General features: G+C 40.4%; 1 protein-coding gene across 1 annotated transcript; it reads left to right on the top strand.

The window, feature by feature from the left end:
* The first annotated feature begins 976 nt into the window (after nt 1-976).
* Nucleotides 977-9,615, top strand: pigr (polymeric immunoglobulin receptor). Its single transcript, XM_032566463.1, has 8 exons — nt 977-1,129; nt 1,769-2,113; nt 4,009-4,090; nt 4,273-4,499; nt 8,094-8,172; nt 8,275-8,363; nt 8,490-8,539; nt 8,647-9,615. Exons 1-8 carry the CDS (start codon nt 1,081-1,083, stop codon nt 8,731-8,733), a joined length of 1,008 nt encoding a protein of 335 aa, XP_032422354.1. The 5' UTR covers nt 977-1,080; the 3' UTR covers nt 8,734-9,615.
* The last annotated feature ends 14,811 nt before the right edge of the window (nt 9,616-24,426 follow it).

Below are 24,426 nucleotides of genomic sequence, written 5' to 3'. Positions count from 1 at the left end.
AGTGGAAGAGCTGGCAGCAGCACTTTGTCTGGGTGTGTTGCTGCCAGGACCCCAGGGGAATTGGTGCGCTTTGTAAAATATGAGCATGACGAGCGTCAGCCTTGAAGTCAAAAAAAGTTGGACACAAATGGACTTTCCAAACGGACAATTAGCCTTAGCATGCTGTCAAATTGGCTGCAAAGTTGCGTTACGGACAACAAAATGAATGTTTTGATGTGGCCTTTATTGAGATCTAATCTCAGTTTGATAGAAAATCCGTGTCCAGGTCTTAAAAGGTGTGTGTGTGTGTTTGTGTGTGTGTGAGGAGGCGGACAACAAACCTGACCCAGTTACTCCAGTTCTGTCAGAAGGAATGGGCCAGAATTGCAGCAAACTATTGAAGGAAGCTTCAGGAAGGTCACTAAGAAAAGGTAAGCAAACTGAATTTTGATCAAGTGAATTAGAATTTCACAATTTCACCAAAGAATTCGTTAATGCTAGCTGATCCATAACAGGATAAGTTTATTTTGATGTAACGTCAGTGAGGAAAATGTAATTTTTTAGTTTTAGGCATATCTAGTAAACATCTTGAATAACCCTCTTACTGAACTGCATATATCTTTTGTCAAGTGGTCATACAACTTATGGAGATATTAAGTCAACGTTTTGAATATCCCACTGTGAACTCCCACCCCCACTAGGATGATGGACATTGAAATCAAGTAGCTGGAATGACGTTCCGGCACGATGAGCATGCCGTTTCAAAATAAAACATTTAAGGAATTCCGGCTTTCCGCGAATCCTGCATTTGATGGACGACCAAAAGCGCCTCTCGTCACGCAGTTACTTCTGTGACTTTTAACATGTTGCTCTCTTTCCCCAATGATTTCTCTCCTACATTCATTCCACTGCCATCTGAACACTTCCCTTTTTGTCCGTTTGGCACCTATGTGGTTAACATCTGGAACATCTGGATCCAGCTTTTGGTCACATGACCAAAGCGGGTGGGGAAGAGATTGACACTGCGGAACCCAGATCTCAAAGCGTCTTTTGCGCTGGGTGGTGAGTCTGCTTAACAAACTCCAAAAGCGAAGTCAAAACATGTCGCAGCTCTCCACGATCACCCTCTTCTTGTTACCATGGATTCCAGGTATGAGTGCTGAGGTCAGAAGCTGATCCCAAAAAAAAGAGAAAGAAAATAAAACCCACTTTCAGCCGTTGATGGAGTTTAACACAAAGGATGATTAATGCCTCTGCTGTTGCCTCCTCACTTTATTATTATGCATTTAGCAAACACTGGCGCTTTGTCATAAGATACTCTTTGCGCTTCGCTTCACTTTATCATTTTATTCCATTTCTACATTAATCATTTGTGGGGGGAGACTGGCTTGAAAGTTGTTGAAGCTGCTGTTTTCTGCTGGAAGGCACCGAGAGATTTCATGTTTTTCTAAGACTTGCAAGCTCTCAGTGTTTGGCTGCAGGCAGTGGGTATGTTCGAGGCTGGTTTTGTTAGCCCTTTAATCCTGTGAATTATAGGAAAGGATAATCCGTTTTCAGAATAACAAGTAAAGGGAAGTTTTTTTTAAAAAAAAGAAGAAGAAAGAAGGAACAAACTCCCGTGCCACAAAGGAAACCCTTACAACAAATATGGTCAAGGCCACTTTCCCTATTCCATGCAGCAGATTAAAAAAAAAAAAAATATCCTCAAGAAATAACTTTCCTGTTCCAGCCGAACCTTTTCTGAAGATTAAACTTGTGCTCAGCATTTATCACATCCCCTTTCTGCCAGCCTTTCTCTGTAAGGTTACCACGGAGGAAGAGTTTGCCGTCCTGGAGGGGGGCTCCCTCACCATCCCCTGCCACTACGAGCCCCAGTACGCCAGCTATGTGAAATACTGGTGCCAGGGGCGGACCAGGGAGTTCTGCACGTCGCTGGCTCGAACCGACGACCACCACCTGGTCGATCCGGCCGAGAAGAAAGTGAACATTTTCGACGACCCGGTCCAGCTGGTGTTCACCGTGACCATGACGGACATGAAGGAGGGCGAGTCGGGGTGGTACATATGCGGCGTGGAGATAGGTGGCGTGTGGGAAGCCGACGACGTCGCTTATACAGACGTAAAAGTGGTTCACGGTGAGTAGTGGGGGGATTTTCCACCTGCGTGGTCGCAACCCGAATCGGCTTTTTGAAGCACAAAAAGGGGGACGCCAGTGATCGCTTGATTTATTTCAGTAATTCAGTTCAAAATGGGGAACTTGTGTTTATAAATTAAGCACAGCAAGAGCGAAATAATTCACGTTTCTCTTCATTTTAATCGCTCGCAGTGAATAAAAAAAAAACAAACCCAAACCCAGGTGCTCAACAAATGTAAGGTTACATAAAGCGAATCAAATTTAAATAAATATGTACGCTAATTACTAAATGGAGACATGTCATAGCAAACGTAAGCATGAGGTGGATTTGACATTTGCCGGGTAGACAGTCACTGACACCCTCCACAAAGAGGGTAAGCCACAGAAACCAACTGCTAATATAGATTTTTCTTTTTATATGCTATAAGAAAACATATAAACAGAAAATTGAGTGAAAGGAAAGAATCCCTGGTAAACAGTCTACCTGGTAATCCCTGGTAGACTGTTGTCAAAAATGTACCTTAAACACCCTCTGGTCATCTTTCAACCCAGGAGGCACGTATGTTCCACGAATGCTGGTTGATGCATATTTTACACATATTACGAATTCCACTGGAAGCACTTTGCTGCTATTCTGCAGTCGTAGTCATGCCCAGACATGCCTACATTTGCCAACTAATTACAAATATCTACAGCTATAGCTAATGCTCGTATGTTGAAAGACACAATTTATATTTAACTTAGCACCTGCTTCAAAACAAACTGCATACATACATAACCTTTTATATCCGTAAATAAAATAATGTACAAAGGGTTTGAGCACCTCCTACACCGAAGAGGTCTGAGTATTTTAAGGTGAAAATAAATGTTGCGTTTCATTCGGAGTTTGGACGATGAGTGCAGAGGCACGTAATCCGTCTTGCTTGAAGTCCAGCGGAAAGTTTCCGCAGTCAGTGATGATTTGTGGAGCCACCTAATTTTGCCTGTGTTGGTCCACTGTGTTTTGTCAAGTCCCAATCAGCACAGCCATCTACCAGGACATTTGAGATCACATTTTGCTTCCTTCTGCTGAGAAGCTTTATGGGGGTATTGATTTAATCTTCCAGCAGGACTTGGCACTGGCTCACACTGCAAAGAATACCAAATACCCGTTTAGTGACTGTGGCAACACCGCGTTTGATTGGTGAGCAAACTGGTTTTGGCTTGAGTTCTATAGAAAGTCTGTGGATACATTGTCAAGAGAAAAGACTGTAGGCACCAGATCAAACAATGAAGATGGCCTGAAGGCAATTATCAAAGCAACCTGAGCTCCAGAACTACAGGCCGATTGCCTACAGGCCATGTTGATGCAGTCATTCACACGAAAGGAGCTCGGACCAAGTATTGAGTGCATGTACTTTACGGTGCACACTGCATTTTTTTGATTTGGAAAATTACATTTCATTGGTCTTATGTAATAATTCTAAACTATTGCAGACCACATTTTGGGTTTCCATTAGTTATAAGCCACAATAATAAGCATCAAATAAACATTTAAAACATAAAATTAAGACCGCACGGCATACAAGTTTGTTTGACTTTTTGAACAAAATTACCGAAATAAATCAGCTGTTTTTGTTTTTTAGTAGTACTATTGTTATTTTTATTCTTGTTACTAATGTAGTGCAACTAAGGGCGCTTTATTTTTATGTATTTAGTTTTTCTTCTCTATAATATACCAAGCTTTTTTTTTCCCATTTATGAACCATATCAACTAAGACACTCCATCCTATGTCTACCTAAAGGACTGATTTTTTTCACACATTTTTTTTTGTTTCTGTTCACCGTGTCTTAATGCCTTTATTTGACTTTAAATAGACTTTTATTAACGACACGTTGTCCTGATGATTTCTGCAGGCATGTCAGCTGTGAACAGCAGGATGAGTGGAGCAGAGGGAAGCGCCGTCACAATCGAATGCCTCTACAGTGAGAGATACAGGCATTTGACTTTTTCTGTTGTTCCAAATACCATCGGCCTGATTTCATACAAGACCAACTTGCTAAAGCGCCGCCGATAACATTTCACATTCGTGTTTGACGACCAGAAATCTCTCCACTCGTGCGAGAGTACACGGTGGAAGACCGGCTTTCTGTGACTCCCCTGTGTCTGCCTGCCAACAGAGGAAGCGAGAAGAAATGGTGTCGGAGTGGCGACTGGAGATCCTGCCTGTCGACAGGTTCTGACGGGAGCTACGAAGACTCCTCCGTGGCCATCAGAGATGACAGAACTGGGGCTTTCACTGTAACCTTTAAGAAGCTGCAGATGAAAGACACGGCGTGGTACTGGTGTTCCGCAGGGCAGCAGCAGACAACCGTGCACGTGCTGGTCACACCCCAACCCACCACCGGTAGGCAGGCGTTCAAAAAAAAAAAAACCCTACGACATCTGCTTTCCTTGCAAATCACTGCGTTTGATGCATATCTCAACATGCAATTCCATATGATAAATTATGAGCCGTTGCAGTGCTTCTCTAAATTATTAATAAGCCTGGAACTTTTTCCACATTTTGCCATAAGTATGGCTACAAATGTTACTGTACATCGTTGTGATTCTGTGGTACACACAAAAAATAGCGCAATGTGGTAAAGGGAGGAGGGGGAAAAAAATCCTTTACAAAATTCTTCTTGCAGCTGAAGCTCAAACTAATCTGAAAAAGTGTAATTAAATTTCATTGTAAATCCAGTTTTTTTTTTCCTTCTTCCTGTGAAGACCTCAGGGATTTGTTAGAGAACATTAACTAACAAGCAGCGTAACGAACACAAAGGAACAGAGCAAATAGGTCAGGGAGACAGTTGTGAAGGATTTTGAGGCATGCTATTGCTTTGAACACGGTTCAAGGTGTCGTCTGAAAATACAGTATGGCACAAATGCGTGACCAACCAGCCTGCCGGTTTTGGCTGTCCACCAAAACCGACAGGCTGGACCACTCTTCTGGTTTGCATCCAAAACCAGAAGAGTTTTGGATGTAAAATAGGAACCATGCATGGTTCCTATGCATGGTTCCCTGAACATGCCATCAACCTGCCGCTGTGCTTTTCTTCAGCAGGAAACGGGGGGGAAGTTTGACAGAGTTGATGGAAAAAAGGCAAAAACTAAGCACAGACCAATGCAGGAAAATAGCCGGTTACAGGCTGCAGGGCCACAAACATAAACATAAAGCCAGGCCTATAAGTCCAGGGCTACATCCAACTGGTAATCTGTGGAAAGTCTTTAAAACTGATCCTCACTGACATTCTCCATCCGGTCTGGGTGAGCTCAAGCTGATTTGCATAGAACAATGAACAAGAACTTCAGTTTGTAAATGTGGAAGATGACAGAAAGATGACAGAGACGAATCCAAAAAATAAGTGAAACAGTAACTGGGGTTAAGGGCGCTTCAATCAACAACTCAGGTAAATGGACGCCTTCCTTTTCACATTTTTGTTGGCAAAAAGTGTTGGAGGCCATCTTACCTTTTCCTTCCACTTCGTGGTTCTCCTCAACATAGAATCTATCACTTAAAATTCTAGTAAAATGAATGACGTTGGTGCTAATAATGTGACACAATGGGAAAATGTTATATATGCTGTATTTAAGTGGTCTTGGTAATCACCTTAGAGTAAAAAAAAGCTAAAACCATTAAAGAAAGTAAACAGAAGGAATGGCTTTATGGGTTCAACTTGGGCATTAGTTTGGTAGCTATCTAGTTTACTCAAATCTACGTGAGTATAATGGTAAATCTCTAGCGACATTATCATTTTTCTGACTTTAATTCCAATTTTTACTCTTAATGATAAAACTGAGCCGTTAACTAAAAAGGTATCATTCTTACTGTGCTCTTCCATGGAAAATCTCATTGATGTATTCAAAATATTTAGTGTGCAAACGTCCACAGATCACTGCATTACACAGCAATAGTATTTTCGTGAGAGGCAAAACTGAAAAAAAAAGCACAAACAAAGCTTAACTCATGTCTGTAACAGTTTGCAGCGCAAACGTTCATTCCAAGACTAAAGAAAGGCTAAATGAGAATCTACCCCGAGGCCTTCATATTGTCTAGGGAATATTTGATGCCGAAAGGAAGAAAATGAAAAGCGCCTGGCTGTCATGTTTGGATCAGGTTTTGCGTTGTGTCAAGTTTGAACTGTTCTGTTCTTGCAATCAATGGATCCTTTTAGCTCTCGAGCTGCTACAGTGAAGCCGTGTAGCTAGCATGCTTTGTTGGATGCATCTATAGATTTTTGCATGTTGCTTCCGAGGTCTTTAAAAGTCACCCATTTATTGTCGTTTTATTGTATTTGAGCAATAGAACAGCTTGCATGGGAAAACAAAAGTGAATCTGCTGCAGAGTTATTGTCAAAACTTTTGCAAGGAGAAAATGGGGATTGCAAAGAATAAGCCAGACGATGCGCTCAAGCTAGCGGGCCTTTTTTAGTTTCCCCGCCATACTTATAAAGTCAAAGCTCATAGACAAAAACTCTCAGAAGTGCTACAAAATAGTTCCTACCAACAATTTTATCTACATTTCTTTTGTGCGGGAGCCATACTGGATAAGTCTGAGTTACTGGGAAACCTTTGATTTTCGCAGTCAGAATTCCAACTCCGGAGAACTTTTTATTTTATAATCGGCAGTGCTTTGAATTAGACCCGCTAGTGCAAAGGTAATGCGTCTCGAAAGTCAGATTAGAAAGATAAAGTTAAGGATAATGCATTGTTCTCGCTTGTTGAAAGTTTTATTTTATGAAGGAACAGTCAGGAATGCCCTTGAAGTCAGAATTTCAGCTGGGGAAGTTCAACAAGCACTCTCGTATGTCCAATATGGCTGCTGTGCAACTGCAGTGGAAGCTGTAGTTATAAACTCATTGTGAACTTAATAGCGCTTCCACCACTTTAACGCAACTTCCATTACTTTCTTTAGCTTTGAACGAATACAATTACAAGATAGGCGTTGTTGTTGGATTTCCAGTTCGGAACTGAGTAGGAAATCTCAGATGTCTTCCTACTTTTGAAAGCAGCTGAAAGCGCCATTCGTTCTAACTTTGTTCATTTTCCCCTGTGTCTATTTACAGCATACAACTTATTTTCTCATTTACCATTTAAACATCTACTATTACAATAAACGATGTGTTTACTGGCATGTGGCTTTAAAATGTCTTGTAGGTTATCTTTTTTCCAGTGGTTTGTATTCATATTTCTCTGGCTACGATTTTAATCTCAAATTATTCCTTTTTGCTAATCGATGTAATGAAATGAAGACGATTGACTAAATACAGCTAGTAACTTACTTTGGCAACAAAGGTCAGACAAGCTGTAAGTGGGTAACCATGGAGAACCAACGGGCTGCTTCGGCGTAGTCTGGAATTGGAAATCTCTGTACGCCGCAGTTTCGTTGACACTCATGTTTGTCGGCTGAGATTTTAAAATGACGTTCATGTCTGCTAAAACAACATCAATATTGAAGAAAAAGCGCCGCCACATGGCTCAGCGGCTCACCATAGCCTCCAGTCCTTCACGCAGCTGCAGATTCAGTTCCTAGCCCCAGGCCGTTCTCTCTTTCTCTCTCTCTTTCTCTCCACCCTTCTTCCTGTCCATCCACTGTTCACTAAAGGCCACAAGTGGCACCGAAACCTTTAAAAATAATGAGACAATAATTCACTTGAACTTCTTAATATTTTTGGAGTTGTGTTGCTACTAATGTCCATTTTGCAGCCATTAAAACGCAAAGAAGCTGCTCTTAGCATCAATATGTCATCATGTTGTGTAGAAGGAGCATCTGCTGCAGCGTACGGATTTTTTCACAACACCTGTCAAGAATGTTGATGCCATACGTCAAGTTTCTGTTGCGCAACAAACTCTCTAGTGCTTGGCACACTACTTCAATTTTTCTTTTTCAATTTCTTCTTCTTTTTTAAAATTTTTTTACCTGAAATATATCCGTCTAATGCCGCATTGTCTCTTGCAGTTCCACCAGTGTCGAGCCAGTCCTTTGCAGACCTGCCTCCAGCCAAACCCATCACTAGGGAGACCTGGAGCAGCCACAGGTAGAAGCTTAGTATCGCTGATTTGTGCTGCGCCTTCAGTTTCAGAATCATCGTGGATTGCCTCAGCAGGCTGCGTGTCTGTGTTTTCTGGGTTTTTTCTAGTCACATGTTGGCATCTGTGGTGGTCTGTTCATCTGTCATTTTCCTGGCTGTCGTGGCCATATTGGCCATAAAGTTCTGGAGGCTGCACAGTAAGGCCACTCGCTTCCTTAAATGCAATTCCAATGCAATTGCGCAGTGATTTCATCAAACGCAGCGAACAAAAGTCAGAAAAAGTGGCAATTATTACTAAAAATACTCTCGCTGTTCACTTCCAGAGAGAGACCGGGTTCCAAGAGACGTCGAGGAGATGAGGGCGAAATTCAGCGTAAGCTCCTTTTAAACAGGGTTCTCCCTGCTGATACCAAAAAAAAAAAAAAAAAACTGTTTTGTGCATGTGATTTATAGAATATTGTTTTGGAATGTCTCCTACAGGGCTGCTCAAGAGAAGCAGGTGACTTTCAAAACGCGGCAGTACTTTTCCTTCCCAACAAGGATTCCCAAGATGTGCTCGTGTACTGATATCTGATGTTCTGCGACGTTTATTGTTACTTTCACAAACCGAATGTAATGCTTTTTTTTTTTATTTCCTTCCACTTGTCAGAGCATGCACCCTCGATGTCATTGTTTTTCCTTTTGCATTGTGCGCCACAGTACGCCCTCGTCGTGCTCTGCTTCCTACAGTTCAGCTTTTACAAATTTGCACCGCTTTCATGCATATTTTCCAAAAAGAAAAACACGGATGATGTTCACATTTGGTTCAAATCTGCCCTTTGTACTCAACAAATTACTCATCTATGCAATCAATTCTGTCTGAAACTGTTTCAGGAAGTCCAGAGGGTAATTTGATCATTTTATTACCATTTTTAGCTTATTTAAGGGGAATCTTGTGATCATAACTTTATAATCAGTGGGGAAAAAAAAAAACCTTTGTTGGCTTTACAGCTGCAAGCTTTATTAGGTGATAATAAGCATATTTTGCATGTTTTCTTTGGTGTTCGGAGTATTATATTTTTGGTGTTGAGCTTTATGGCTTTGATCCATGTCAGGACTTTGGCTGGTCCACTCCAAAGTATTCAAATTACTTCCAGTGAAAATCGAACATGTTGCTTAGCTCAGAAGATTCAACTTTGTTCTCTCCCTGCAGTCAGTCACCCTGCCTCTAGTAGCCTCAGCAGTTTAGGAGTCTCGCAAGTTATCTTTCTGGAAGAAATGATCTTCCATGTTAGGTAAAACATTTTGGACCAGAAGGTTGTTGAGCAGGAGAAACGACATAACTGCTTTTTAAATGCGTCAAGAGGCTAATATTGAACTTTTAACAACCACTTCGTCAATACCTGAACCACAACCCAACAGCCAACTGACTTTAATGAGCTTCACCATTTCTGATAATAATAATAATAAAAAAAAATAAAAAGTGCGTATAAATATTAATTTGGAATCATGCCCAGAGCTCGCTGGAACAAAATCGAGTTGCTTTTGATTCATTTTGCTCACAAAATATGGGCCATGGGAACCTCTGAATGAGAAAGGGTCACGGCTGCCCAACCTACGCAAATGAGATCATAACATTATTTGAAACTCTGCATTGAATATTGCTGGTTACAAATTGATCAACCCCCCCCCCCCCCCCCCTCTCCCCCCCCCTCCCCACAACCCCTTCTTCATTATCAAGCTAAAAGCAAAAACGAAGGGCGGGAGGAGGAGGGGAGGCACTTGGAGCGGGACGAGTTAGTCCAATCCATTACACAGAATTTCTTTTGCATCATGCAGACGACCTGGAGTGTGTGAGATTTTTATTTAATGAGGCCGTGCCTGCAGGATGCATAATGCTACCAGGTCACCCCCCCCTAGCACAGCTCTGCAGTGCGAGCTTTTTGTTCCACCCGGGATGATCTCGTTTCATATAATTACTAGGTTTGTTTAGCGTACACGTATCTGGACGCTTCATCGACCAAATGGATTTTTTTCTTTCTTTTCTACCCAATTCAACCCTATGATTATGTATACTGCATCATTTATCAGCAGGGAGCTAGTTGGTGTTTTAGCGCTTCCTCTCTCCCCTCCTCATATAAAATCTATATTTTGCTAAATAAAAATGTGCATATTTGCTGTTGGAGTGTTTTTTTTTTGTCATTCAGCTCCACGTATTGAACACAGGAAGGCGATCATATTTCAACAGAAAGAGGCGAGCATGAAAAATAAACTAATAAATCAATAAACACTGCAAAGACTTTTTTTTTTTCCTGGGGGAATTTATCTTTTCGTTGTTATTGCATCCTAATTAAATGAACAAATGGCACCAGTTATGATGCTGGGGAAGTTAATGAGTCCTTAGACTCTGATGACAAATGGCCGAATGCAGAGTTTACCTTTTATCTTAATATGAGGAAGTTCCGAGAAAAAAACAACAACAAAAAAAACACCTAAAAGGATTTTTTTTAAAAACCGAAGTGAATGAGTCGAAGCCATTTTTTTCTTGTCGTTAACAAGAAAGCAAAAATTCATTCAATAATGATAAAAAAAAAAAAGCAGCATGACCAATTAAAAAAAGGCAAGCATGATGAAAATAGTAGCAGATAATGGGGAACGTTCTCTTGAGACGGACTCATTTTCAGGAGGAAGGACAAAAAAAAACATCCATGCTACAAAAAGAGAAAAGAATCCTCCCTCCTTTTCATGCTTCAAGTGCCTTGTTCTCATTACCAACCGCAAACAACATGTTGGAATAGTAAATTGAACAGGCTAATTGAGATTGTCAGAGGAGCCGCTGAGCAAAGGCTGCACTCGATCCTGACCAACGTAAATCAATATTTAGCTCCTCTTTGGAAAAAAAAACCCCAAAACAAATGCAAATAATAAATATTGTTTGACGGTGCGTGCATGGACATCGCCTTGAAGAAGCATTCATATCTGTTGGACCTCTGCATATTTTTGCTAAGTCACAACCAGAAGCTTTGATAGTGATTAGTAAGGAAGTGATTAGCTGGTAAGGAAAAACGTAGGCTGTATGGTTTTCAAACTTACTTAAAAACATCATCCCAAAAACATGACGTGTATTTATACTCAAGTCTCCTGGGTTAGTACTTGGTAGTTAGGAATCTAGCAGCTCAGTTAGTTAAACCTTCATTTAAACAGCATTAAGAGCAATTTCTTATTTACAGCGTTAGCTTGAAAGCTAAACGGGAAGCTAGGGGAAGAGGACAACATCTACACACACATACTGTGAGCAATGGGTTCAGTCTGCTAGGTGTCCTTTAGTTTGTGTTTAAAAGCAGGAAATTAAATCCAACTATCCAGATGAAGTGCATTTTGGTCAAAGTTTCGAAGCAGTAAAACACAAAAACAGAAGACTTGGTCTCATGGGGTTTCATGGGATTGAAGTATTTCTCGGCTTTTGTAAAAGCCAGATTGAACGACGGCTGCCTGCGGATCTTCATTTTCAAGTCTTGCTGCGGATTCTAATTTGGATTTAGGTCTGGACTTTAACTGGGCCATCCTATCACCTGACAATGCTTTGAACTAATCTATTGGTTCTTGTTGTACAACTTTCTCCCCGAACGTATGTATTGTAACTCCTTGGTCTTCACGGTGAAGCTGGTTGACTAATAATGACTTTTACAAATCTTCCCAGAACAAATGACACACAGGAGGACTCTCTTGTATTTAGAGGTAACAGAGTGAAGGGGGCTGAACACCTACATGTTTTTATTTGTTAAAGAAAAAAAAAAGGCGGAAAACATGTATCCATCCCCAGGAATAGTCCTGCAAAACCGTCGCGTACACTCACACCGATGTCTGCTGTTAATGCAATGTAAGAAAACAACGATTTTTTTTTTCTTTTTGGAAGCTTTTTAGTGTTTTGACACTTTTTGTTTGTGAATAATTTGCTGTTTAAGCCAAAACAAACAAACAAAAACCCGGGAGATTTCTGCTGGCAATGTTCAGAGTCGGCCAACAACAATAGGAGCAAAGGTCAGCCAGGCCTGGTGCTGCTGCGGCCACCTGAGGGATTCTGGGGAGCTTCAAGAGTTCAGCAAATAAGGCGCGTTGGGTATTCTGCGACTGTATGCTCAGATGAATATTACAGACGCCGAGTGAGGTTACTGTCTCTCACTCGGAACTTGGGCTGATTTTGCCATAACGTCGGGCGAAGCGCCCGGATTTCATTAGAAAAACACGGTTCAGTAAATGTGACAGAGGAGCTAAATCTAACCCAGCCCCTGAAATGGGAGCTCTCTCTCTCTGCATTGTTTTGTACAATATTTCTTATTGTTTTGGTTTTGTTGTTGTCTGTATTTCAGTCAAACCTTTCACTTTCGCCGTCTGTTTCGCGATTGTGACCACGTCGCGGGGTGCAGTTGTAATCTCGCACGAGTCGCAGTCTCTCTCTCCCTGAGTCATTAAAAGCGTGGTAGTTTTTTTTTTAAATAGGATTTGTCATTTTCAATTAAATTCAATTAATTGTTGCGCTGCTCATTGCAGTGTCACAATTTGACTCCCGCTGCTTTCTCCGAAACTTTCAGCGAATCGCGCTGTTACATTCTTGAGTGTTCATGCGTCTCTATTGTAATTTGGGTTTTATTCTTCATCTCTCTCTCTCTCTCTGTCTCTTTCTCTCTACATTGTGGTCCTCGGCGTTAGAGAAGCTCCATCATTAATCTCGGTGCCTTTCAAGCTGAAGCGGTTCCGCCACTAGATGGAGGTCAACGCTGCATGAAACGCGTTCCTCCCATTGTGCGTTGTTGACGGCGGGTGCCCATTCATGCACAAAAGGAGCGTTTCTTTTGTTTCCCTATTCAAACGGGCGCATAAAGCGGAGGGAAAAAGCAGGGAGGCTGTTGCTTCTCCCCGCAGGCCTCCGTGAGGCAAACTGCAGCGTCTTAACATTCAAACACTCGTGTTTTGTTTTGCATTCGCATAAACCGACGCTCCACTTCGGGTTTATGTCCACATACATTATAAATTGCATTGCATTTTTTTTTTTTTTTTCTTGAGCTCCGCTGTTTGCAGGCAGCAATAATCAATGCGTTTTCTGCTTGTTTGGTATAATGCCCCGTCGGATAATAGGGACGTCATTTTTGAAATACCGGAAGGCCAGGCTGAAGGATAAAGACTTTTCTTTCTTTTGGTCGTTTCCTTTTGTCACAATCAGCATGAAGGCCAAGCATATGCGCACAACAGCAGAACCTCTTGTCCGAGTGGACGGAGCGACAAGATTGCCTCTCAGCAAACATAAAAATAGCTTTGTTGCCATGAGACGCATGAATGAGGAATCCAAATGAAGCATTTAAAGGAACACTTGGTTGTAGCACCGGCATGTTTAAGTGACCTCAGTGCTTTTCATTTCTCCAGCGCGCTTTGAAAATGTACATTCACTCGCTCGAATGCTCTTCGGTTTATGTCGGAAATACTCGCTGAACGTCCGAACCGCTTGTAAAGCCCACAGAAACAGGGATGTACAAACATGTGGAAATATGGGGGAAAGGCTTGGAGAAGGAAGCCAAGAGAAGCTCGAATGCACAGTCATGAATATATTTTCCTGGGATTTTTACGAGGTCCGACACTCAGTAGTTCATGAATGGGAGGTGGAAGGAAAGGTATGCCGTTTTCTACTTTTCTTTTCATACATGCTTAAAATGTTGAAAAGAGCGGCTTGCCTTCTTATCCAGTCCTCCGAGGCGAACACAGTTTCGAGTACTTTGTAGTGCGTCTCCGTCCAACTTTACAAATCCAGTGAGTGGAAATTTTGCCCGTTCATTTTTTTTAAAATTTTTTATTTTCAAGCTGAAGCTCAGTCGGGATTGGACGACTAGCATCTCTGAACGGCAGCGTTCGAGTCTCGCCAAAGATTCTCAGTCGGATTTACATTTGGAACCGGTACAGACTATTCGAAACACATTTCCTTTGTGGCCCTGCATGGTTGAGGCGGTTCCCCTGCTGGAAGGTGGACACGTTTGGAGCCTCTGACAGGTTTTCCTCCAGGATTGTTCCGTGTTTATCAGCATCCATTCTCCCAAGCATCATAACTAGGCAATGGCAATGTGCATCACCATTTTTATGGCGTGAAATGATCAATTAGAGAATTTATTACGATGGTAAACACCAATCTATGATTTCTAAAGCTGCAGTGTGTAACTTTTATTTTTAAAAAACAAGAAGTTTTTTTTTACATATTTGTTAAAACTGCCATTATGTTGTGTTATATTTTTGAAATTCAAATTCAAAAATACTTTATTGCTCCCAAAAGGAAATTAAATACTCATATTAAATCCAATTCTTCAAGTGATGGCTGATTACACTCAGGATGTGTTGACTGTCTTAAATATGTAAGATGTATGTATTTTATTTTATAAAAGTTACTGCGGTTTAAAAGACACAATCAATTTGCTGTTAAAAAATGTATTACGTGATTAATCGGTTAACGGCAGTTGTGGTTGGAGTTGGTAGAGGAAACATTTTTGTGGTTGGAGTTCTTTCTTTTGCTGCTTGAATGGCTTTTTCCACTACTGGTGCCAGAAGAGCATAAACATCAAAATACTTGAAAATATGCTTGGATGAATATGTTGTGTGACGTTTAAACATTTTTAATGCCACTGTTGTACTGAAGAACCCTACTTCGCAGTGGGTTTGTTTTATTTTCAGAGTGGTCTTTTAGATCTCTAAGATATTTGCTGCAGACAGTGTTAGATTTATTGCTAAATCGACTGGTACATTTTAAAACAGTTTTATCATCAGATACTGTATAAATAATTAAAGGAGAGTATATTGAGCGTTCCTCTTTATCACTACTTTTTCCCATGGGAATGGTGCGTTCAGGGTGCAGTTTTAGTTTTCTTGAAATGTAAAAGAGAGATCACATTATTTGATCTGTAGTGTCATTCAGGATTTGCAAAAATGTTTCCTGTGCCAAAAAACAACATTTTTTGGTTTTATTTATGGATTCCCACAAATTGGTTTCCTGTTGGGTTTTTTTTGTGAAAAAGCATTCAGTTTTGAATAAATGTTAAGTAATCCATCTGTCTCTACTATACCTGTGAAATACATTTCAGGTTTGCTGGGGCCCTAACCGACGGGGGTATGGTATAAACCAAATAAGCCGTCGATCCTTCAACACATGGGCAAATGAGAAATGCAACCAGGCACACACACGTGTTAATGGCTGCAGGTAATTTAGAGACAGAAATTAATCTTAACATGCATGTTTTAAATAATGGCGGAAAACCAGAAGACCTGAAGAGCTCTCCTAAATGCCAGAGGGCAACGACTCTTACACTTTATGCAAAACAAATCCCACCTTAGCCTCAAATGAAAGACCTTTGCTATCTGGTGATATGAATGGTAACTTTAATTCAAATATACCTAAAATGTACAAACACGCTCTCTGTCTCAAATACACACACAGCCTTGTGCTTAGATACAAACTGCGGAGTTTGTACAGAGGGTCTTCACCCTCGGCTATTGTGAATCGTCTGGTTGCTGGAGACATGGATTCTGTTGAAGTTAGATTTTTTACCCAATTGCTAACGTTGTTAGCCTGTGACATATGTAATGTGCATGTTCGACGCTATGAAGCTTACCTGACGGTGCCTGCGCTTCGCCCAGTGTGAACAGAGAAGCACGGGCCAAACAAGAAGGCTGTTGATGTTAATGCAATGTTTGGAAACGTCACGGACAGAACGGCTTCGTTCACTTCCTCCGCTGCCATCGCTTGAGCTACAGACGGACTACAGTTGCAGACAGTCAACAGTGATTTGCTCTGTTGAAATTGAACCGGAGAAATCGTGTTCAATGGGAGAAACCCTAGATGGAGAATGTGAAGGGAGATGAGAATATAGCGGAATAGCGTCGGAAGGAAATTGCCAGGCAGCTCAATACCGCAGTCCCTTCTGTACCAAACCTTACTCTTGACACAGTGCAGCCAGGCGAGTGCTGTTCCCCAGGCAACAGGCAAACCCTGACCGGTCATCTGGACGGCCAGGTAGAGATGCCTGGTTCGTGCCTACAAAGAACACATGTCCTTCTCTCTGGAGTCCAGCGACGGAGTGCTTTACACTTTGCAGGTTGATGTAAGGCTCGGGTGAAGCTGCACAGCCATGGGAATTATACCATGAAGTTTTCTGCACACTATATGCTCCTGAGCTAATCTGAAGAAAGTAGGTGACCTCTGCAGACTCCCCTCCATGAGTTTACGTGACCTACCATATTGTGGCTGATCTGCTTTCACCCGAAAACTTTAATAATAACAATAATAATACTTCTACGTGCAATATTTACCAGCATGGAAGGTTAAGGGCTGGACATATTGCACATGTAGCATTTTATTATGGCAACTATCCTGAGAACCATTTAGAAACAGTCCGCATTTATGTGCTGGATTTCACACAACCGTGGAAATGGAAGTGATTAAAACGTATCTACAATGATTTGGAGGAATAGTAAGCCTATAATTTGTTTGTTTATTTGGATTCTATCTTCTTATTTAAAAATAGGATAAGAAATAATAGAATAGAAATGTTATTTATTGCCCCACAGTGGGAAGATTTGTGTGTACTAGAAGAAAATTGAGGTTAGGTGGAAGAATACATATTCACACAAAGGTTAAATATATAAAAATAAGATAAGCGGCTTTACAGTAAGACCAAATTAAAAAGATTATGAAAAATAGTTATGTACAGTTTCTTAAAATAACACACTCAGATCAAAGGAAGGGTCCAACTGAGGGTAAGTTAAATAAAGAAAAACGCATAAGATGTGCACGCATATTTTTGGATAACATTTACAGGCTGTGAAAACCAGCAGCGCAGACAACAGGGATGTACACATCGTAGCAGGGATGAAAACACTTATTGAGTTTGTTGGGATCATTCTCAGCATCCACGATGCCATTACGAATGGATGCAAAACTCTGTCAATACCCAAACTATTTTGTTATTGCTGTTTTTTTCCATTACATAAGAAACTCAGTCAAAATCACGCGTGGAAAAGTTCGTTAGCGTGATAAGTCATTAAAAAAACATGCCGCGCCATCCTCCTCCTACCACTTGATGTCGCCAGTAGTAGCATCCAGTAGTTGTTTTGCGAAATACACGAAATTCATCCTACCGTAAAAAAACAGACAAAAAACCCCCAAAACATTTTATTGAAAAGCATGAGCTTTGTGATGCCGTGTTTCCATTAAGCGCATTTATTTTTGTAATTGCAATTTGTGTCGTTTTAAGGTCAAAGGAAACACAGCCAGTGATTTTTAAGCCAGAGTTCTTCTGTCTCCCACCACCCGCATTGGATGGAGGGATCATCCGAGCACAGAGCTTATTTAGCTACTTTTTTCCCCCCAAGACACAATTAAAATGACCTTTTCCAATCTTGACATGCACTCCTTACCACTCATTAATTGTTAAACCTGTTTACTCAGTGAGTGAAAATGAGGTCCAAATGTCTAAAAGACTGTCTGTCCATTATACCATTAACTATAAAATGCAAAGCTGTACCCTCGTTATAATTAAAACGTTTCTGCTTTATCCAGGTAATATGCTGCACAAAATGTAATTGGATATCTTGTCCTGCTTGCATAATAAAGCCCATGCTTGAGCTTGAGGGAATAAACTGCATTGGGGGGTGGGGAAAAAAGAAGAATCTTAATGGGTCATTCAATAAAAATGGTCTATTTGATAACCACTAAAGGCTGTGTAGTTCTGCTACTTGGCTTTTCTGTCTTGTATGAATTAAAGTAATATCCAATCTCACAGCATAATGTTAAATAAAATCAGTTTTCAATTCGTTTTGGCAGTGGGAGCCACAAGAGGCATTTTTTTTATTTATTTATTTATTTTTTGTTGCTCTTAACGAAACCAGGGAACCTGTCTCACATCACACTAACACAGAGAGAAAAGATATAGGGCACAACAAGCAGAGACACTTTTATGTTTATTCATACCCCGGTGCCCACGCATGTGAGAGCTGCAGATGTTTAGGATTAATGTTTAGCGTCACTGTGATTTTCCATGCATAAACATTTATTAGAGTTGTGGTCAGCACAGAAACAAACAACAACAAGCCCCCCTCCCCCACACACACAGCTTCACAATAATAGCAAGGATTTCTTTTCTGACTTCTAATCTACACACACACACACGAACACACGCACGCACATACAAGCACGAAAAAACCCCAAAGATTTTGAAGTGGAGCTGCTCATTTGAGGAGCAGGAAAAAGCCAAAGGAAAAAGATAAAGTTTTAACCATTCACATACGGGAGGGGCGTGCTGCGCCGTGCCACGGTTCAAATCCCTTCAAAATGAGGATTGTGATTCTAAATGTCAATGCCGGCGTGGAGCGGCGTTCTTCACAATGCGGCCGAACTGGGTCAAGAAGCATTGTGTTCGCATCATCTGCAGTTAAATGCACATTGATAACAATGGGGGACGGAGAGAGCGACGCGGGCCCCGGCGCGAGTGTGATGCCGACTATCTCTGCCTTCCAGAGAGAGAAACAGAGGAAAACGACATGCTGACAAGAGTACAGCAAGTCATTTGATTGGGCTGTTATTTCTTGGCAGCTTCCAGCAGAAAGAAGTTAGCAGAATATTGTCTCCATAGAATAATATTTAATCTGCAGAGCCAGCCTGGAATAGTATGAGGCCTAGAGGGGAATCTGAGTTTGGGCTTGTCTTCCAGCGAAGCCCATCGCCCACAATCCACAGGGCCGATTTGAATGGTTCACGCTTAATTGTTTACCCGTTTCAGCGTTGAAAACCCCCGGTTTTGTGGCACAGCTGTAAGCCAGCAATTAAATTGAGCATATCATAGAAGGTGACTTGTTTCACCCTCACAATGTTCTCGTCACATTATTTATTAAGTATGGCACAGTAATTAGATTGGGGAAACAAGTTTTGGTTTTTTTCTTGCTGTTTGACCTACACTGTTATCCTTTGCTGTATTTTCTACAGTTAAATACCACAAAATGCCCAGTAAAACTACCATAAGACATCTTTACAAGTAGTTACTGTAATTTGCATTGCATTATGGGTATAGTACATAGTATTACAGTAACTTACTGTATGTTTTGAATTTGCAGTAATTTACTGTTTACACATTACAGTAGTGGTACTGTACTTATAATATACAGTAAGAATTATATTTGATTCCCAACGGTCATCATACACTGTTAGCCTTTGCTGTATTTATTACAGTTAAATACCACAAAATGCCCAGTAAAACCACCATAAATAGGGTGACCATATTTTCAGTTGGGAAAACCAGGACACGTTGTAGCGAGGGGGGGGAGGGGGGGTCTGAAAGCGGGGAAACTCTTTTGTAAATAGTAGGTAAACATACATTTGCGCTTTCGTATGTTGTTTTCGTACTGACAGCCACGCTATCTATCTTCTGATTAAGAACAGGGCTGCCCGCACTGACGCGGCTCAGGGATTACGTCACACGCAGGGCCGTGCGCAGTGCCCTAGTGCCTGTAAATATAATGGTCCAATGAAGGTAATTTAAAAAACAGGACATTTCCTCACTTTCTAAAAAAACCCCGGGACGCCCGGGACAGGACGTGAAATACGGACATGTCCCGGGAAATACGGACGTTTGGTCACCCTACCATAAGACATCTTTACAAGTAGTTACTGTAGTTTGCATTGCATTATGGGTATAGTACATAGTATTACAGTAATTTACTGTATGTTTTGAATTTGCAGTAATTTACTGTTTACACATTACAGTAGTGGTACTGTACTTATCATATACAGTAAGAATTATATTTGATTTCCAACGGTCATCATAGCTGCTTCATCGTGGTTCCCTGTTTCTGTATTTTTACTCCTTTAGTGGTTAACATATTTTTAAGGCAGAAAGAGAGCATGTACTTTTGTTTTTTTCACATCCTAGCTAACATTAATATGCAGTTTATCTAGCTACGTCATCAAGCGTGGCTTCGCTTCCAACTGTTTTCTGATGACGTTTGTTTTAAACTCCGAAGCTTTTTCTCTCCAAGTGCAAGTGCAGCTCTGTCTCCGTGCTGTGGGCTCACACTGCTTCAGCTCTTCAAGACAGGTAAAAAACCACTTCTTAGAAAACTGTTTGAAGCCAAAGCCTAGTCTGGAAATGTACATTTTAGATGGAGTTAACGTAACTTATAGCATCATGCTATAATGCTATAACTTAGCATTATAGCATGAGCTCGTTTGTGCTGGTTAGCCTGGTAACATAACGTTACCTTTACTAACTGGTGTTTTATATAACTGGCATATTGCAACCTTATAAGTTACGTGTCTGTAAATGAGGTGAAAGATAGGAAAATATGATGGTGTTACTTTTTGAGCTGGTTCGGAATTAACGTTAGCAAAGGTGCTAATTTTACCGCTGAAGGTTTTAGCTTGACTTTTACCGCTTAATCTTCCTCGGGCGGCTTTGGGTTGAGATTAGCTCAGTGCTGAGTGTCTGTTAGCATTGTTGTTACATCCTTTGTCGAACAATATAACCTTAACTGATAATTGATCCCCCCCCTTCTCTTTTTTTTTTTTTACATCTAATGACTGTTCATTTGTTTAAACCATGATCTTGCAGATGTTAAAAGTGCAGATTAGCTATGTAGGTCAGCAAGGATGAATTTCTAACTTTGTTCTTTTTTTTCTTTTCTTCAGATGACCTTTTTTTTAACTCCTAAGCTTTTTCCCTCCAAGTGGCTGTGCAGTTCTGTCCTGCTGACTGCTAACATAGCTTCAACTCTTCAAAAGACAAGACAACAGGTAAAAAGACAGCTCTTCAAACATATTTGAAGCCACAAAATAGTCTGGAAATGTAGAGGAGCAGCTAACCTAATCTATAACTTTGAGCTTGCTACAGCTGGTTAGCCTGCTAAAGTACCATTACATCTCCAACATAGTGTATAAGAGTCTGTAAATGAGGACAAAGGTGAAAAACATTAAAGTAGTTTCTGTTATTTTTTGAGTTGGTTCAGCCACAGTGGCAGGTGGACAAAAAAGTTAATTTCCAACCCTGGTTACACCTAAGGACTGTTCACATGTTTAAACCATGCTCCTGTAAATTTAAAGTTAAGTCAGTACTAACAGGTGCAACTATGTACAGGTGTAAATTCTGCAGCATTTGTACTTCAGAATTTACAGAATTTTGTAGTCATGTGAAGAAACATCAACACACAGCTAATTATCGGTTTGCATGTGGAATAGAGCAATGTCCTGCTTCCTTCAGAACATTTTCTGCATTCAGGTCCCACATGCACAGGAGTCACCGCCATTGTAGAAGTCAGACTGAACACTTGTGGAATGTAATGCTTTAAAAAATGCATTTAGCCCCACAAACTGTCATTCACATCCGCTGTTTCAGAGTGGTAGCAGGATGTAGGAGTAAAATCTAGTCTAGTCTCCGGGATGAGGTTCTCAAAAACCTGTTGTAATCTGAGTGAACTGGCCCTTTAAATATAAATTACTACCAGTAATTCATATTTAAGAGAGTTTTCCTTTTATGTTTTAAAGGTATCTTCCACCAAGATGTCTGTTGAAATGGAAATGACCTTACCCACTACACCAAGGGTAATCATGCTTGGTAAGAGGAATATTTTCTATCACTATAATTTTTTCGTAGCAATGTATGTAATTGTTATGGTAGTCTGTACTTTTACTCACTAGCGTTAGCCTGACAAGGGTTTGTCTATTTTAGGAAATAGCTTGATGTCTGCAACCCGGTGGATGGTCAGTATGGAGGAGAAGGTATTTTTCCAGCCTGAGCAACTACATGACTTTGCCAGCGTCCTTGCTGTCTTTTTTGGGTCATATTCTGTCTTCAATCTGGAGTATCAGGAGTCAGCATCCACCACGCTGGAGATGATACAATGGCAAGTACTCTACACCAAGCCATTTATGAATTAAATTTAATGACAGTTTGACTGATGATGAGGAACCATAGCTGATTGCTGTATTGTACGTCTTCATTAAAAATTACAATTAATATATTTTATTTCTGTTAAAAGATTCTTTGTGAGGATCAATCCAGATGTTGGTACCAAATGCACAGCCAAAGTCGGTACAAGCCGCAAGACGGGAAGTCTTGTCAAGAGGAAAGTAGTCAGTGTCAACTCCCAGATCACCACCTTCTTCCAACAACTTGCTGAATTTGAATGGAGGACTTCCAACTAGGTAAGTATTTTACCAAATGTAAATGTTTATTATTTTGTTGTCTTTTCCTCCTATCTTGCATGCTCTGACTTTACTTTAGCCTTTTTAATATGATTTTAATGATTATTTATAAATGCCATGTGATTCCTACACAATAGCCCTTTAGAGTAGCCTACATCTTTTCTGTGTCCGTGGTAAAAAGTGGATGTCGCTGCATCTCTTAATAAATCACAGAAATGTATAAGTGTGTAGTCGTTTAAGTGTGGTGTATTTTTATACTATGCAGTTTTCAGTTTATTAGGCACACCTTTGCAGTAATCCGTCAGCACCAACAAAATGACTAAAAAGATTGTTGTACTTCATCGTCCCCTTGGGGACATTTGTAGTACGCAATCTTTTGAATTACTGAAGACTGACTGACTGACTGCTTTTGCCATAAACAATCCAAAAACCTGAAGTGAAGCCAGTCCTGCTCATTCTTTATGCAGCTTCTATTATCACTTCAGTCCAATTGATTTTTTTTTAAAACAAATTATCAACTTAATGCTGCTTTATGACAAAGATTTTATGCATGTGAACATTGTCACTTCAGCTTAATTTGTCAACTTCCTGTCGATTTGAAAATGTAGATAACTTCCTGACCATCTCATGACCTCCCACATTGTCTGTCTTATTCTTTACAGTTCAGCTTCCACAAGATGGATCCCACTGATTTTGTTTGACGAATGGAATAAAAGTTCTTCTGATGTAGGAAATGTGTTCTATGGTTTTGTTGTTTTACAGCACATTATATTGTATTGTGACATTGTTTTTTATGACATTGCGAATATGTAAATGGATTTTATTTCTACAAATCTGCTGAAAATAAATACCTGTTATTCACAGTACTAGGACTAAAATTTCTTTTATGAAATTTTTCGGTTTATGGTAAAATATTCTTATCTTAAAGAAATGTAAACTTTAATTTACAGTAAAACTCTGACATTATGTTGTGAAACAAGTTTACAGTAGACCAGCTTTACTATAAAATACAATTACTGTATTATACTAGAAACTACATTTACAGTAATGCAGTTATAACTGTAAAGCACACTCACAGTAAAAATTAACTGTGAAATATCATAACAGTAAAGGTACTGTAGAATGGTAATTACAGTAACTTACTGGCAACACTGTTGCCAGTAAGGGTACTGTTGCCTTACTGGCAACAGTGTTGCCAGTAAGAGTACTGTAGAATGGTAATTACAGTAACTTACTGGCAACAGTGTTGCCAGTAAAGGTACTGTAGAATGGTAATTACAGTAACTTACTGGCAACACTGTTGCCAGTAAAGGTACTGTAGAATGGTAATTACAGTAACTTGCTGGCAACAGTGTTGCCAGTAAGTTACTGTAAAATTACAATAAAAGGTCTAACAGTGTACTCATTTAGCCTGGCAGTCATGTCCAGTGTATAGCTTTTCAATAGAGTCTCAGTGGATTTAAATTAATGGGAAGTGCTTAAAGGGACACGCACACACACTCACGCATTATTAATGAATTTGCAGGTGCATTGAGTGAGAAAGGTGACTTCAGCACAAAAAGAAATACAAATATCCTGCATTATCCCACAGTGGGGAAATTCCAGTGTAGCCGCAGCCAAGTGGCTGACAGTGGAAGCATATGGGTTCACATTTCAGATAAGAGTCTAAATTGTTATCTAATTATGTTATGAAACAAGGTGAAGAATGGGTAGCCGTAAATATATATTTTGTAAACCCTGTTTTGCTTTTATTTCACATAGTGGTTGTAATTCTTGTTTTTGTCAGCATGTGGTGCTGTTGTTGCAGAGAGCTCTAAAAGAACCGGAAGTTGATAAAAAAATACAACCCCTCCCTTTACGTTCTCTGGCATTCTTACTGGTGAAACGGAAGAGAAGGACATCTTTGAGCCGAGATCTGACGGAGAAGACGACATTATGGCCCCGTGAGTGAAGAATCCAGATGTTCGGGTAATTAATGTCTGAACTGAATTATTTTCCATGTAAGAAACTGAAGCGATGTTGCTGACGTCACGTTTGTCTTTTTGTCCTCTTTTACA

Source organism: Xiphophorus hellerii, chromosome 6 (genome assembly GCF_003331165.1).
Source record: "Xiphophorus hellerii strain 12219 chromosome 6, Xiphophorus_hellerii-4.1, whole genome shotgun sequence".
Taxonomy (NCBI): domain Eukaryota; kingdom Metazoa; phylum Chordata; class Actinopteri; order Cyprinodontiformes; family Poeciliidae; genus Xiphophorus; species Xiphophorus hellerii.
Note: the sequence above shows the minus strand (reverse complement) of the source record. Positions and strands in the feature narration are given on the sequence as shown.

Excerpts from the sequence above, each read along its gene's own strand:
- pigr (XM_032566463.1), top strand. The coding sequence starts at position 1,081 with ATGTCGCAGCTCTCCACGATCACCCTCTTCTTGTTACCATGGATTCCA. Across the intron at positions 1,130-1,768 it reads CTTGTTACCATGGATTCCAG|CCTTTCTCTGTAAGGTTACC; the intron begins GTATGAGTGCTG and ends CCTTTCTGCCAG. Across the intron at positions 2,114-4,008 it reads AGACGTAAAAGTGGTTCACG|GCATGTCAGCTGTGAACAGC; the intron begins GTGAGTAGTGGG and ends TGATTTCTGCAG.